Below are 14,906 nucleotides of genomic sequence, written 5' to 3'. Positions count from 1 at the left end.
AGCTCCCCAGCATTCTTAGAAAGTTTTCAGAAAATGTCTTTTTCAAGTATTCTAAGACTGAGATTCTGTAAACTCCAGTGAGTAAAACTGACATTAGAGGGTAACATTTACTAAATAATCTTGGAGAGCAACACACTTATAATGGGTTTCACTGGAATGCCTCCAGGGAGGAAAGTATTTGGGGAAATTACTTTGGGAAGAGCTGACATACAAAGAGAAGAATTTAAATTCCATCAGCACCCTCCCTAGCAGAACAAGTTTAGACTATGTTTTTATACAAAAGGATGCTGGAAGTCTTCACAAATGCCTGGAGGTGGGGAGGGAAACCAAAACGCCAGTAGTTTTTGGTTTGCCGTATGCTTTTCCCCTTTGTGTAAGCCTTACCTGTGAGTTACTCATGGAAAGGAAGCCAACACAGCCTCAGAGCACATGGGAAGGATTTGATGTGGACAAGCTCAGGCCACATTGATGAGTGCCTGAGCTGGAACAAACCCTGCATTATTCTGGGCAACTCTGCCCAACACAGTGCTGCTATTTCTGGAGTCAGAGGTGAGAGTATTATCAGTGAGGGTTCACCATGTGTTTGATGCCTGCTAAAGCACAGACCACAAAGCAAAAATATGAAACACTGCAAAGCTTTGTATTCTGTGAGGGAAGTACAGAATCCCATCATTCCTACAGCTAGTAGGCCATATACATCTAATTAAGGCTATTAACAGTAACATTAAAACAAGTGTACATCCTTAGAGATATGAATCAGTTGAAGGAAATGTTCCCTAGAAGCACACCTTCCCAGGTGATTCCTAGAGATAGAACAAGCATTCATCATTGGAGTCCCATTCCAGTACTCTGTTTCATAAAAATGCAAGAAATATTTACAATATAAAAAATTGCTTCAGCCTTTTTTTTTTTTTTTTTGCCTTTAAAACCTGGTGTTGCTTCACACAACTGATCAGAAACAAGTGAAGATGGCTGCTGATCACTGCCTGGAAGCCTACAGTTAAAAAATTAAGCAATGTTATTACATTCACAGAATCTTTGACCTCTGCTGCAGACTCAGCTCTATAGGCCTCAGTAAGTTAAGACAGATGTCACCACAAATTTGAATACCTGTGTCACAGTAGAGATCCAGCTCCTCAACCCTCACACATCTCAGATGTTGAAGCGAAAAATATAGTGTGTTCCTAGAAGCAGTTCCAAAGGAAAAGTCAAGAAAGGGATTGGGGCTGATGGTTGAAGAGCATTTGTGGATGCCCCATCCCTGGAATCATGCAGGGACTTGGAGCAACCTCATCAAGTGGAAGGTGTCCGTGTCCATAGCAGAGCCCTTGGGATAAGACAAGATTTAAGGTCCCTTCCAACCACCCTATGGTTCTATAATTCCATGACCAAAAAAGCATCCAAGTCAACACAATGTCATAATATTGTGTAACAATAACAAAACAAAATGTTTAACAAATAAAACTAGAGTTAACAATTCTCTGCACCAGCACTTAATCAGGGTCTTGTATAAATGGAGATAATTTTGACTAGCCTGTCTGAATTTTACAAGAGGATCACATTAATATTGATTTGTTCAGATCACCATAAACACAGCTGAAGAACTGCAGTCTCATGAACAATTCCTGTTGCAAATTATGACAACTGCAGCATTGCAATGATTTTCCTTGAAAGTACTTTTTCTGATTTTGTGACATACATAGATAGGCCACAGAGACAGATATAATCAAAAAAATCAATTTGATAAGGAAATAGCTTACTGCAAGCTTCTTCCATATCTTATTTCTACTCAGTTGAGAGCAGCCTAGCAAAAGTTGACTCAAATCCAGTCTGGACTGTTGCAGAAAGTCTACAAGCCAAGCAGGTTTGGGTTTGTTCTCTTTTATTTAATTCCATCAAAACCTTTTTGTAGGGCAATTACTTCAACACTTAGAAGAATGCATGCTCTGCTGAGTTTGTTTTGCAGTTCACTTGGTGCAAAGTATTTTACCCTGCAATAACAGAACGGTCTAGAAAAAGAAAGCCTCAATTAGCAAACTACTGAGCATGATGAAGGCTGGTGAGCTTCCTATTAAGATTCAAAAGATCTAGACAGCAAACTTGCTACCAGATTAAGCTAGTCATTATTTTTTAAACAAAAGACAGCACATTTGCCTGATTGATTTTGCATAGCAGGCTGTAAGAACTATTTGGTATTAACCCACACTGTTACATATGAGTACTTAATTACATCAGCATAACCACTTGCATTCTCTAAGAGACTCAAAACTCCTGTGAATCAACTAAGGAAACTACAAGAAGTTTTCCACAAAAGAGCACACAGTTCTACCACTAATTGGAAAGGAGTAAAATACTTCAGGTATGTAGAGAAGCCAGGAAAACTTACTACATTAACTACCTTTTCCCAGTCAACAATTCTCAGCAATGCATTGCTTCAGGAAAGAGGCAAAAAGAAATAACAAATACAGCAAATTGTCATTTCTGTCCTGCATGATGATGGCCGTTTTTCTCTATGGTGTTACTTGGCAAAAGAGACATTCCATGTGTACCATTAGTCTTTAACCTACTGTTACTGAAGACATCAGGTATTCAGTTTAAGGTAAAATTGCAGACATTACAAGCAAGAAATGCATTCTAATGCTACCAGATGAAATCTAAACTCACAAAGCTGTAAGATGTACAAGACACACTTATCTAAAGGAAAAAAAAATAAATAAACTCATGCACAAAATTGCTAAAGACAGCACAGAGAAAAAGACACTTCTAACTCCTGAAGGAGATTCCTCAGCTCAGAGCTGCAGACATTCAAAAACTGTAGTGGAATCTGGTGTCTACGAATATCAGCCCTGCTCAGAAGTGGAACAGGATGGGTTTTCATCCGTCTTGATGAAAAAAGGTTGCAATTATGCCACAAGCTGGTACCCAGGGAAAGCAGGATCTCTGTTCTTCACCTAATGCACTGTGATGGATACTGATAAACTGAACATCCAGAAAATCAGGTATCCCATGATAACAGAAAATTATCAGCTAACAGAATTGAAAAATTTGAGTGCCATAGCAACCAACTTCACAGACTTTAAAACTGAATTAGTCAGAAGATCAAAAAAACAGAACTATTTAAAACCAAGATTTCAAATAAAAAGGCAATTACCAAGACCTTTTATTCATCTAATTCTTTGGGGTATATCATTAGGAAGAATTACTGCAAAGCTTTTTCCAAAAGAAGTGTGCATTTTCCAAAGACCAAAGAAGCAGAATCCACTGGAAAAGTGGTGCATGCATGCAGGAAAGCTACACTACAAAGAACACCTAGTCATCTCTGTACTAGAAAAAAAATACAGCACTTTATTTGCCAAGAATAATCCCTCTTCAAAACATTCTGTTCCAACCATGACAACCCAAAACAGCACCAGAGAGATCTCCTTTCCTCCAGTACAAGGGAGAGTACATGCAAAACACAACCTAGCTGTACCTGTTGCTACTGTAACAACTGACCAAGTCTCTGCTTTTCAATACATTCAGCTATTTGGCTCAGTAAATCACCTCCCCCTAACACGGCTTTCTCACAGCACCCTGAGCCAAGCCCAGGCTGCACAGCTTGCACTGAACTTTATTTCTTCCCTTGTACTTCCACTCCTTTTCTCCTTGGTATGCAGAGCCACAGCAGGCCAGAAGTGCCAGCTCACTGGAGGAAGCAGACCTGTAAGATAATCTCTTTTACTGAGCCAAATATCCCAGGCCAAACTGATATACAACCAGCTACCACAAGTACCAGCCTGCCAAGAACAGCACAGAATTAAGAAAAACAAACCCATCCCCAAAAAACCCACAAAAACAACTCTCTCTGATAAGAAAAAGTGCCGCTAAGGATATGGAGAACTAAGAACCTGTGCTCAATCCTCTGTTCACAAGACAATCAGTCCAGCACACCTGGAATGAGAGAGATCATCTTCCCCTCTATTCAGCTCACACATGGCTTCAGTAAGAAGAAAAGAGTACTTTTAAATATTGCTACATCCTGAGATGAAGCCAAAGGCTGATGCCAAAGTAACCAACCTAAAAACAAATCAAATTTTTAAAGTATATTTAGTATTTTACTTTAAGACTTAACTACAAAAGCCAGGAGGAAACTGGGCTTACATTATCCAAACACAAGGGAAAAAGAGAACCTCTGAACAAAAATGCAGCTAATCTCAGGTAAGAAGTCAAGCCTCAGGAGAAAAACCCTCAGTGCTCCAGCCTAGCCTTCCTGTTGCTCATGTGTTTTTCAAAACATAATCCTCTCAATCCTTTCTCCTAGGTCCAGCCATTCTCTTCCATTGATTTGGATAGTCCATCTTCCATTTCATTAATTTTAAAAGCAGGAGGGACTATCTTAACCATTCAAATTAATTTACATCTACCACAAAGCATTGTAAATTCTTAATTAAATTCCATTTAAGACAGAATGGAATCTGAAAATTTCTAATTCAGATGTCACTGGCTTCAACCCATAAAGTCCAGCTACAGAGCAATAATTAACTCAGTCTCTTACATTGCAACACATTTTTCCTTTAAGTTAGCTCAACTTCAATTATACTGGTAAAAATTCTCCTTATTTTTCTCAGGAATGTAACAGTTCTTAAACTCCTGTGTCCTTTTCAGACTGTGAATGATCACCAGGTCAATATCCCTTAGAAAGAAGGGAAAATGTAAGCAAAGCCCTTGGCAAGGCTTAAGGTATATCTTTCAAGTTTCTGATCATTGCCTTTAAAAAAAACCAAGCCTTTGAGTGTTGGTATCTGAACCAGATGATAATGCTGTAGGCACTGTAAGAGTACCACTGGAATACTAACTGCCTGCTCCTTTGCAATAGCAACGATGAGAGAACCAGAACAGCCTCCATCCCATAAACACGGACTTACCAACCTGAGAAACAGGCAGTTACTTAAAACAGCTCATTTAAAGGCCAGGGAGAATGCCTGGAGATTTTGGGGAAAAAAACTCTAAGTGCTGTAAGAAATGGTCAACCCTGTCAGGAATTTCTTCACCATTTGCATTTCCTAAGAACTAACCTACCCTCATGCTATGTTTAATCCACAGCCCTCAATTACTTACAGCTCTGGACAGGTAACCAGTCATTTGCTGCCACAAATGAGACATCTCAAAAAGGGTACTTTAAATGCCAGCCTCCACCTGCACACAGGAAAACTGAGAGAGATGGAATAAAAGGAGAATGTGCTCAAATATAACATAATGTCATATGTCGAGTCAGAACAAAACCTTTGACCTTTAACTCAAACTAGGGAGTGAAAAAGAGGAAAAATAAAATAAAATTTAAAAAAATAAAATAAAATAAAATAGGCTACTGTGACAGATCACACTCCTCTATTTCAGTGCAAGCAAAAAGCTTCAGGGAAGCCTTTACATTTCCAATCCATTTACTAAAAAGGTAGAAACACTACAGAACCAGGACAGGGACTGAGCACATACAACTTTTCCTATAATTACAGTATAACCCAAAGAGATGAAGACTCCAAGCATGCATTACTGTCTGGTTTCTATTCTCCATCTGTAATTTCAAAACAAGTAATTTCACTGACACTATTTTATCAGATCACTTAAGGAGCTCAGGTACATACAGAGTGAGGAATAAAACATTTAAATTGAAGAAATATGACTGTTCCCAGCCATGGGAACATATGATACAAGTTCCTCAGTCCATTAAGTCAGATCAAATGAATTTTCTGGTCTTTTACACCAACTACAATTCTGAAATAACAGGAAAAATACTATTCTTGAAATACACAACCTTCACGATATCCTGCCTTGTTCTTAATTCCATCCACAACACTAAGAGAGTCCTATTTTTTCCAGAAGACAGCGCATTAAGGTTCAATTACACTGTCTTTGTCATAAAGGTGTTACCAAAGAAACGGAACCACTCAGGATGAAGAAAGTAGCAGGAGGCTAAAACTTTGATCTCTAATCCCATCTTAACCACAGCTGTTTAATCTTAGAAAAAATACTTAGCCTATAATGTAGGTACACTGTACAGAACAATATCATGCCTTAAATATTACACAATCTTTATAATGGCAATGCTCAACAATTATGGTATCAAATTCACTCACCAATTAAGCAGATGTAGTGTAGGTTCTAAAAGTAAAATTATGCTCCACTAGTAAACCGGATAAGAGAACCACACTGGTTAAGATTATTTTATGTTTTAATGTTTCCCACCTCAAATTCAAAAACTCAGTCATGCTTCAAATGCAAATCATCATTAATCAAGCAAAAATCGTTACTTAGTAAATATATTAATATTTCATGGGTTTATTTCTACTTTAACCACCCTGTAAATCAGTTTAACAGGCAACCCACCAAAAAAAGGGCTTAAAGGCTGCAGTCTATACTCATGAAATACAAACTCTGAAGTCCTTCCAGAAACAGGCTCACCACCTAAATCCTTTGAGGAAAAAAACACTTTGGAACACAATTTTTAAAAATACACATATACACTACCCCATTCTACTCTTTTTATATGTGACAGAGAATTACGTGAATAATAATTAAAATCTTGATGACAAAATTTAAGTCGCTCAAAACACACACTGTAATATATCCAGTGCACAAATACTTCTAACTAGAATGAAGTTAATTCACGTGCAAAATGCACCCAAAAAAATAGGCTTTATTCTGTTTTCTGATTATGGTCAAAAATGTTTAAGCTGAGTAGCTCTGACCAAGACCATTTCCTTCTCTAATCAAGAGAGCATCTGTCCCATCCTTTAACTACAAAAGGAAAGAGGACTCTGCACTACATTAATTCAACATTTCTTTGACTCAGTGGAAAAATCAGCGGTAAAAAGTATTTTGTCAGTCTGGGGATCTGACTATTTTTTCTTCAAGAATTCTAAAAATACACAGTGCTTAACTAACTCTTGATAATACTTTAAATTGACATCCAATAACCAAAACCTGAAAATTTACTATTTGGAGATTTGGTTTGAGTGGGTTTTTTCATTTGTGTAGGGTTTTGGGTGTAGAATTTGGGGGTTTTTTTTACTCTTTGTGTCATACTGTTCAGTACTGAATATTTGTGTTAAATTGCTTCTTTCAACATTTGCCTTACAAGCTGGGCTCCTATACCAGTCAACCATGAACTCAACACCTCTGTTCCTTTAGATTCAGAGCTAGCCAATGAAAGGAAGGGAGGATGTACTGCAAAGACATCCACACCTAGAAATCAGCACATACTGAAACCACGTGATTGCATTCACACTGACTAACAAAACAAACACACCTTCTCTTTTCTCCATATTTTATGCACTCAAAAGGAACATTTCAAGCAGTTGTTTCTCCTGGTTATCCATATTTAAAAGTGTCCTAGCATACCTGTATCACACGAAGAAAAAAATCAATGGATATTCCTTATCGTAACAAACAAAGTGAATTTTCTCCACTTCAGAGAAACATTTCTTATGAGAAAAATTACCCTAAACACCTATAGAAAAAAAGGCTGTTTCTGCAGCCTAACTGCATCTAAAAATCTTAACTGCTACTTGTAGCAGTGTCCACAATCCTCACTGACAGTATCACACACAAAACTCCCCCAAATGTCCATTAACTATAGTCTGACTGTTTTTAAGTGGGTTGTATGACTCAGACTAGATCCTCACTCATTTTAAAACATAATTGTCACTTTTCTGGTATCGTCCAAACAAGCAATGAGATGCTCTAAAGCCAAAAGTAAAAGTTGTATCAACAACAGCCAGTAGGTCACTTATTTTCACTGCTGTCATCTCCAATGCAAAGGAAATGTCTGAGACAACATCTGACCCCATTCCCAATCAGCTGAAATGCTACCAAATGTTTACAACTCACAACTTTTATTCACAGTCTAAATATCAAGTGTTAAACAGTAGGGATACACAGAAGTCAGCTATTTTAATTAACTTCTCAGAGCAGCACCCTGTGAAGTCATCTTTACGTCAGGATGCAGCCCATCACATTGGCGTTACTGGCAGCAAACTGTTGAGGGTTAAGACCAGCTGAGAGGGCTCTATGCAGGCTGACAGACAAATAAATACAAGGCCACAGAGTGGCACCTTCAGAGAGAAAATTCAATCCAAAAGGGGCCTGAGATGTCTTGTCACTGCCTGGGATGTCACCCAGGAAGAAGTTCACCTTCAGCACTGGGCATCAGGCAGCACTACAGCTAGACAAAACCAACAGCCAGCAAACTACTGACATCAAGGCAGGCTTAGGAATGGGAAAAGGAAAACCACAAGCAGACTTAACTGAATTCAAAGAGTGGAGTTCTCATGAGATATGCAGAGCCAGCATAAGGGTTTGTACTTGCTGAAAATACAGTGTGATGCAAAACATTCCTTCATTTTCGATTTCATCTTTTCCCTCTCCCTGCACAGCCCTGTGTACCAGCCCTGCACTCACCCCCCTCTGTGCTTTAACTCAGAAAAATGACAAAACTATTCCAGCAGAAAACCGATAAACTAGACCACAAAAGGGTTCACCTCGCTAAAATGGCAGAAAACCAACAAGCACTGGAACTATGAAAAGAGTAGGGAGGAGCTATGCAACTGGAAAGAAAGGAACAAGAGCTTGCCTTTTTGGCAGGCTGGCAGCTTGTGAGCCACTGCCTGTGAGGTCAGCTTCCGAGATCCTCTCAGACAGGATGCCTCCCTAAAAGGGGGCCAAAAGTTCCCAGACAGGTGAAAGAAACAGCAAAGGGTAAGTTATTCATAAAGCACATATAGGAAGCGTTTCACGACTGTGACGGATGTTGCAGCAGGACTCATTTAAAACATCTACCATGAGTGTCTTACTAACTACCCACCCAAAACTAAAACATGAAGTTAAATTAAAATGTAAATTAGCTTTGCATTTGAAGCCAGAAGTAATCACTGACACTGATTCACGACTCCCCTCGATCAGAGTAACCATTGCCACTGCCATCTGCTGTCCCCATAATAACGGATGAGAAATGAGCCCGTGTTTTTTCTAATCGCAGTCTCTATTGGGCAAAACACCATTAAAACTGACCCAGCCTGGCATTCCTGGACTCCACAGCACAGAAGCCAAGAATACACAGACCTCAAAACCGGGACGGCTCACCAAAGACAGTCCCCCAAAGGCTGCTTAAAATTGAGCCCAGGAATGAATGAAAAGATGTAGCTGGAAGACCCGGAGGTGGAAACTCAGTTTTTTTCTTGAACTGGACTGAAAACTGCTCACGACAGATGTTTGGGAACAACACAGATTGCCCCGTTAACGTCCCCATAAAGTCAGCTAAATCTAATGATTATATATCGAGTTTCATACACGCACAACTGAGGACTGGAAAGCAGCCGCCTCTGCAGCCGAGTTCCAGGCGAAGGTGGAAACCTGAACGTGAAAAAAAAACATCTCCTCAGGTCACTTCTGCTACAAGCACGCCGCCTTTACTCAGCACTAAGCGGGGTGGGTTCTCCCAGACCTCTAGAAACGAATAACCCTGCAAGGCACCAGAGCCAGAACAGAGCCCCCGAGAGCTCTCCCTGCCCGGAGGGCGCTGCGCGGGCGGCAGCGCGGAGCCCCGAGGTGCAGATGAAGAGGAGCTGCTCTCCGGAGCCCACACGGCCACCCTGCAGACAGGTCGCTGCCCTCACGGAGCTCCGCACAGCAAACTCCGATTTTTAAAACATAAACCATGAGGAAAACGCGGGGCGGCGGCGCGGCGAGGCGCGGAGCCCGCTCTTTGTTCGCCGCCGCGGGCAGGCCCGGCCCGGCCCCGGGCCCGACCCTCACCTCGCGGACGTCCTGCAGACACTCGAGCACGGCGAGGTTGTTGGCCCAGCTGTGCTTGGAGCAGAGCCGCACCACGTCCTCCCGGCACACCGCCTCCTCCGACAGCTTCCACCCGCTGCCCGATCCGCCGCCGCGGGCACTCCGCGGGGCAGCCGCGCCCGGCCCTGCCGGCTGCCCCGCTCCAGGCTGGGCACCGCCAGGACCGGGAAGGCCGGCAGCAGGGCCGGGCGCCGCCGGCCGCGCCGCTAGCGCCAGCAGCAGGAGCAGCGCCGGGCCCGGGCAGCGGCTCCGGACACGTCCGCACGGCGCCATCTTGGATCCGCCACCTCCGGCGTCCGCCCGCCCACCCCGCGGCACGCACGGCGTATGCAAATCAGCGCGCCCGTGACGTCGCCCCAGCGGGACGCGCCCCTTTCCTGGTGGGGGCGTGGCTCATACTGGCCCCTCCTCCAGCACGCGCCGTGGCCCCACCCCGGCCGTTGTCGCCTCAGGAAGACGAGGCGCCGCCTCAGGGGCCGCTGCGGCGTTACGGCTCCGACGGCCTCCACCGCCCCTCAGGGGTCCCGCATCCCCTTAGCGGCCCCGCAGACCCTCAGGGGGTCCCGCAGCCTTTCGGGATACCCCACCACCCCTCAGCGGCCTCGCACCCCGTCAGTCGTCCTGCAGGCCCTCAACGGTTCCCGGAGCCCTTCAACGGACTCCGGATCCCCTCAGCGGCCTCCGCGACCCCACAGCCACGCAGGGCGACACTGCCGAGCCAGCGCCGGTGCCCGGGACGCGGGGAGGCGAGCCCGGCCGTGCTCAGCCCGCCGGGAAGGCGGCAGCCGGTCCCACGCCTCCCTCAGCCGGTGTCCAATAGCTGTGGCCAGGTTTTGCCCAAAATCTCTCATTTCCGACTCGCACCTCGGCTGTTCCAGCAACTGAGGAGGTAGGAGACGTAATGGGGAAGCTGACTTTCGAGGAAGTCAGTGCTGGCGACCTGGATGACGAACAAGATGTGAAGAAGGAGGAACAAATACAGAAATACAAAGAAGAATTACAGAAGAATGAAGAGAAAATGCAGGCGGTCAAAAAAAAAATTAAGAACACTGAAGAAGAAATGCAGGAGATCAAAGAAAAAATACAGAAGAATGAAGTAAAAATACAGGAGTACAGAGAAAAAATAGAGAAGATCAAGGAAAATATATGGAAGAACGAAATGAAAATACAGATGAAGAAAGAAAGACTAGAGGAGATCGAAGGGAACAAAAAGAAGAATGAAGTACAAAAAGAAAATGTTACAAAAGTATGGTCAAACAAAGAAAAAATACAGGAGCTCAAAGACAAAATACATAAGAACAAAGAAAAAATACAGCAAACCAAATTAAAAATACCAAAGAATGAAGAAAAGATACAGAAGAATGAAGTAAAAACAGAGAATGAAACAAAAATACATAACAAGGAAAAAGTACATGACATCAACAAAAAAATACAGAACATCAAAGAAAAAATACAGGAGATCCGAGAAGAAATGCACAAGAACAACCACAGGAAACCACAGGAAACCAAAGAAAAAATACTAAAGAGTGAAGAAAAAATACGGAAGAACAAAGGGAAACTACATAAGAATGAAGACAAAAAAATGACTGGCTGCTAAAACCACTCAAAATCTATAATAAAGTGCTGACATGCAACTTTCCTGCTGTCATTTCTCCATGCTGAGTGCCAAATTATCAGCTGGACTCATCTTCTGCCTTTATATGGATGCACTCCTTGCCCCTCCTGGTGCAGGATGCTGGGCTGGCTGGAGGGGATGGGATAAGTCTGAGAGCCTGCACCAGGGTGGCCCAGCCGTGGGGTAGCTGCAGGAAGCAGAGAGCAGATGGCAGAAAAATCACCATGTGATTTTTGCCATGAGTGCCATGAGACAGCTCATTTTTGAGTTTGGTGGGTTGGCTGTACCTCCTGCGCTGTCAGTGCCAGACACTCTGCTTTGGCAGCTGGGATTTGGCATGTCACACTCCATAGTGGCTCTGGGCTTTGTCCATGGGAATGGAGAGAAATAGGCTGTAGGTGTGATCAGGTCTCCAAAACAGGATCTACAATGGCTGATCCCATTGTAGATGGAATCTGCATGTTCCTCCTAGAGCATTAAGTGGTGGTTGCATGCTGAATTTGGTGATGGATCATCTAAGAGCAGTGTTTGCAACCCCACAGTCCCCCTCAGAGCAGTGTTTTGGGAATGCTGCTGCCCAATGTGCCCAAGCAGCCAGCCAGACCCAAAATTTCATAGTAAAACAATACCTGTCCAGGTGTTGGGGCAGTGGCAGCAGCAGGACACAAGTCCACCACCAGCTCAGCAAAAACAAATCTTCAGATGTCCCGCCAGCATCTCTCTGGGCTAGCTCACAGCACCCTCACAGGATGGGTCTGCCCCCAAACCTCAGGTTTGCTTCCAACAGCAGATGGAAATGAAGGACAGGAAGAATCCCATCTGCATTCCCCTCCTTGTTGACTCCAGGAGCAGTTTTCCCAGCACAGGCTGGCATCAGGCCAAAGTCAGAAGCTTTTGGCTGCATGTCAGGATGCTCCATGGGTGTTCCCTGGCTTGGTGAGGTGATGTGAAGCACAGCTGTAGGACTGCTCCCTTCCTGTCTCAGGCTGCCTCTCCTGCCTGGGAGAAACCCCTCTCTTGGGAATGCCTCTGTCTTACCCAATCCAGGAGCTAACACAACCCCTGGAGCCCAGTGTGGCCACCAACTTGCAGCCATCTCATCCAGATGAAGGCAAGGGCAGGAGCTGGAGAAGCAAGGTCTCCATTCTTGTGCTTGAATGTTACACCAGGACACAGTGCTTGGGAAAGTGGCTTTGTGCTGGCACTCAGGGGCTGTGCAGCTGGGAGCACTTGAAAACAAAAGCCAGCAAAATCCAGCCCATGCTTGGCAGCCTATTTGGTTTAACGAGAATTATTTGAAGAGTTAGCCCAGAGCAAGAGCTGGCTCTGCTCCTTCGTCCATCACGGGCTGAAGACAGAATAGAGCAGTGGAGCTGGATTACAGCTTACTTCTTCCCACACCTTTGAAGATCTCCAGAGACTCATTTTTTCTTCAAGGAACACCTTCTCCCAACCTTGGATTTTTCCATCCTGTGTTACCCATTGTTAAACTGGCATTTCATAAAAGAGTCCTATGCTCACCATGTCCACACAGTGAGTTAAACAAGGAGAAGGTTTTTGTTCAGGCAAAGTGACATCTCTGCCCATGTGATAATCCCAGCAGCTCCTTGCAACTACAGCTCCTCTCCTTTGGCATAAATTCCCTTATTGCTTCATTTCAAGCATTTCAGCAGCAAGGCATTTACCCTCTGGGTGTTGCATTATGAGCTTGCAGTCCCCTGCTTTTGTAGTGGGCAGCACTTTCCAGTCTCATTGCCTTAAGTAATAAACCCCATTTATGTGGCCCCCAGCCTTGCAGAGCGAGGCCAGGGTGAGCTGAGCTGCTGGGACACTCTCGCTCCTTCCCAGCAGTGTCCTTGCTCTCCAGCTCACCACTTTAGGGAGAACAAAAGCTCTTCCTCAGTCCATGCAGAGGAGCTGCTCCAATTTTTAATTTGATACAGACTGCTTGGTCCCATGTGGCAGTTCCAAATCCCAGCCTAGCCTCCACGCAGTGCCCTGAGGCCCTCTCCCTTGCATTCAGCCTGGCTCAGCTGCCTCCCTCCAAAGCTTTGCATCCCCCAAAACTTCAGCACTGCCTTTCCCAGTGGATGATCCTCACCACCAGCAAATCCTGCTGCAGAGAGCTGAGTTGAGCTGCTATTCAGTGGTATTTCTTGCTGGCTAAGGCAACAACCCTAGTCTGGTAATCCATAGTTTATTTGCATGATACAGACAGGTTCAGCCCCACTGTTTCAGGTTTTCTTGCAGATCAGAGTCCTGCAGTGCTACTGCTCATCTACATTTGGAAGTAAGCAGAAGACTATGTAAATACTCAACTTCCTTTTAGGCACAAAGCTTCAGCCTGAGGTGACCTTTGTTTTACCCCAAAGAGTGATGCTGTTGACACATCTTTACCTCACAAACCCTCAGAAGCCACAGGCCATAACTGCAGAGACTGTTTCCCCCAGTGCGGATGCAGATCTGTGTTGCAGTTAGCACCTACCTTTAAGAAAAATATATGGTCAATTTTCCAGCCCATCCTCCAACCTGCCACAATTCTTTCCTAATTCTACTTATGCTTCCCAAGCACTCAGTGCTGCTGCCAGCTTAATGCCATCAGAAGCACAAGGAGCTCACTCCCCATTCCGTGACCTCTGCTGCTAGCGGAAGCACCAAATTGGACTTGATGCAAGACCAAAGCCCTGGACCCTCAAATTAATTATGCTTCACAGGGTGGGATAATCACTGAAATTAGTTTGAGACATTTCTCTTGACCAGCACATGCTGGGGAAAGCCTGTTACCTCTAAAGTTTGCCCCAAGGATTAGATAAGCTTTCCAGAACATAGATCCCCAAATTCCTCCTTCTTTTGCAGTTAAAGGCACTATTTTCACAGAATCACAGAATATGCTGAGTTGGAAGGGACACACAAAAATCATCAAGTCCCAGTCTTAGGCCTACACAGGACCACCCCTAGAGACACACTATGTGCCTAAGACCATTGTCCAAATGCTTCTTGAACTCTGGCACTGTTGGTGATGTGATCACTTTCTTGGGCAGCCTGTTCCAGTGCTCAGTCACCCTCTGGGTGAAGAACATTTTTCTGACATCCAATTTATACCTCCCGTGAAACAACTTCAGGCCAGTTGCTTGAGTCCTATCACTGGTCACCACAGAGATCAGGGTCCCTTTTGTTCCCTTGACAAGGAAGTTGCAACTGCAATGAGTTTTGCCTCCAGTCTCCTCCAGGCTGAACAGGCTAAGTGACTTCAGCCACCCCTCATGTGGCTTCCCCTCAAGGCCCTTCAGCATTTTCCTTACCCACCTTTGGACACTAACAGCTTAATAGCTTTTTTTTTTTATACTGCAGTGAGCAAAACTCTACACAGGACTCAGGGTGAAGCTGCAGCAGTGCAGAGCAGAACAATCCTGTCCCTCAGCTGGCTGGTGATGCTGTGCCTGATGCACCCCAGGACAGTTTC

At 44.1% G+C, this 14,906-nt stretch overlaps 1 protein-coding gene across 2 annotated transcripts in view; it reads right to left on the bottom strand.

Annotated features, from left to right (window-relative positions):
* GLG1 (golgi glycoprotein 1) overlaps positions 1–10,159 on the bottom strand; it is an 82,168-nt gene extending 72,009 nt beyond the window's left edge. The window contains exons 1-2 of one of the 2 annotated variants that reach the window (XM_086847181.1): positions 10,036–10,140; positions 9,790–9,953 (exon numbers count right to left, since the gene is read on the bottom strand). Coding sequence is in view for 1 of the 2 variants with exons in the window: in XM_086847180.1 (XP_086703306.1) it covers positions 9,790–10,101 (312 nt within the window). In the remaining variant the exon portion in view is untranslated. Of the gene's footprint in view, positions 1–9,789 lie in introns of both variants that reach the window. The other variant, XM_086847180.1, reaches the window with a different exon arrangement.
* Between the last annotated feature and the right edge of the window lie 4,747 nt (positions 10,160–14,906).

The sequence above is a fragment of the Cyanistes caeruleus genome, chromosome 12 (assembly GCF_971803275.1).
Source record: "Cyanistes caeruleus chromosome 12, bCyaCae1.hap1.1, whole genome shotgun sequence".
Lineage (NCBI taxonomy): Eukaryota > Metazoa > Chordata > Aves > Passeriformes > Paridae > Cyanistes > Cyanistes caeruleus.
The sequence above is the reverse complement of the archived record's forward strand: the minus strand, read 5'-3'. Positions and strand labels throughout refer to the sequence as shown.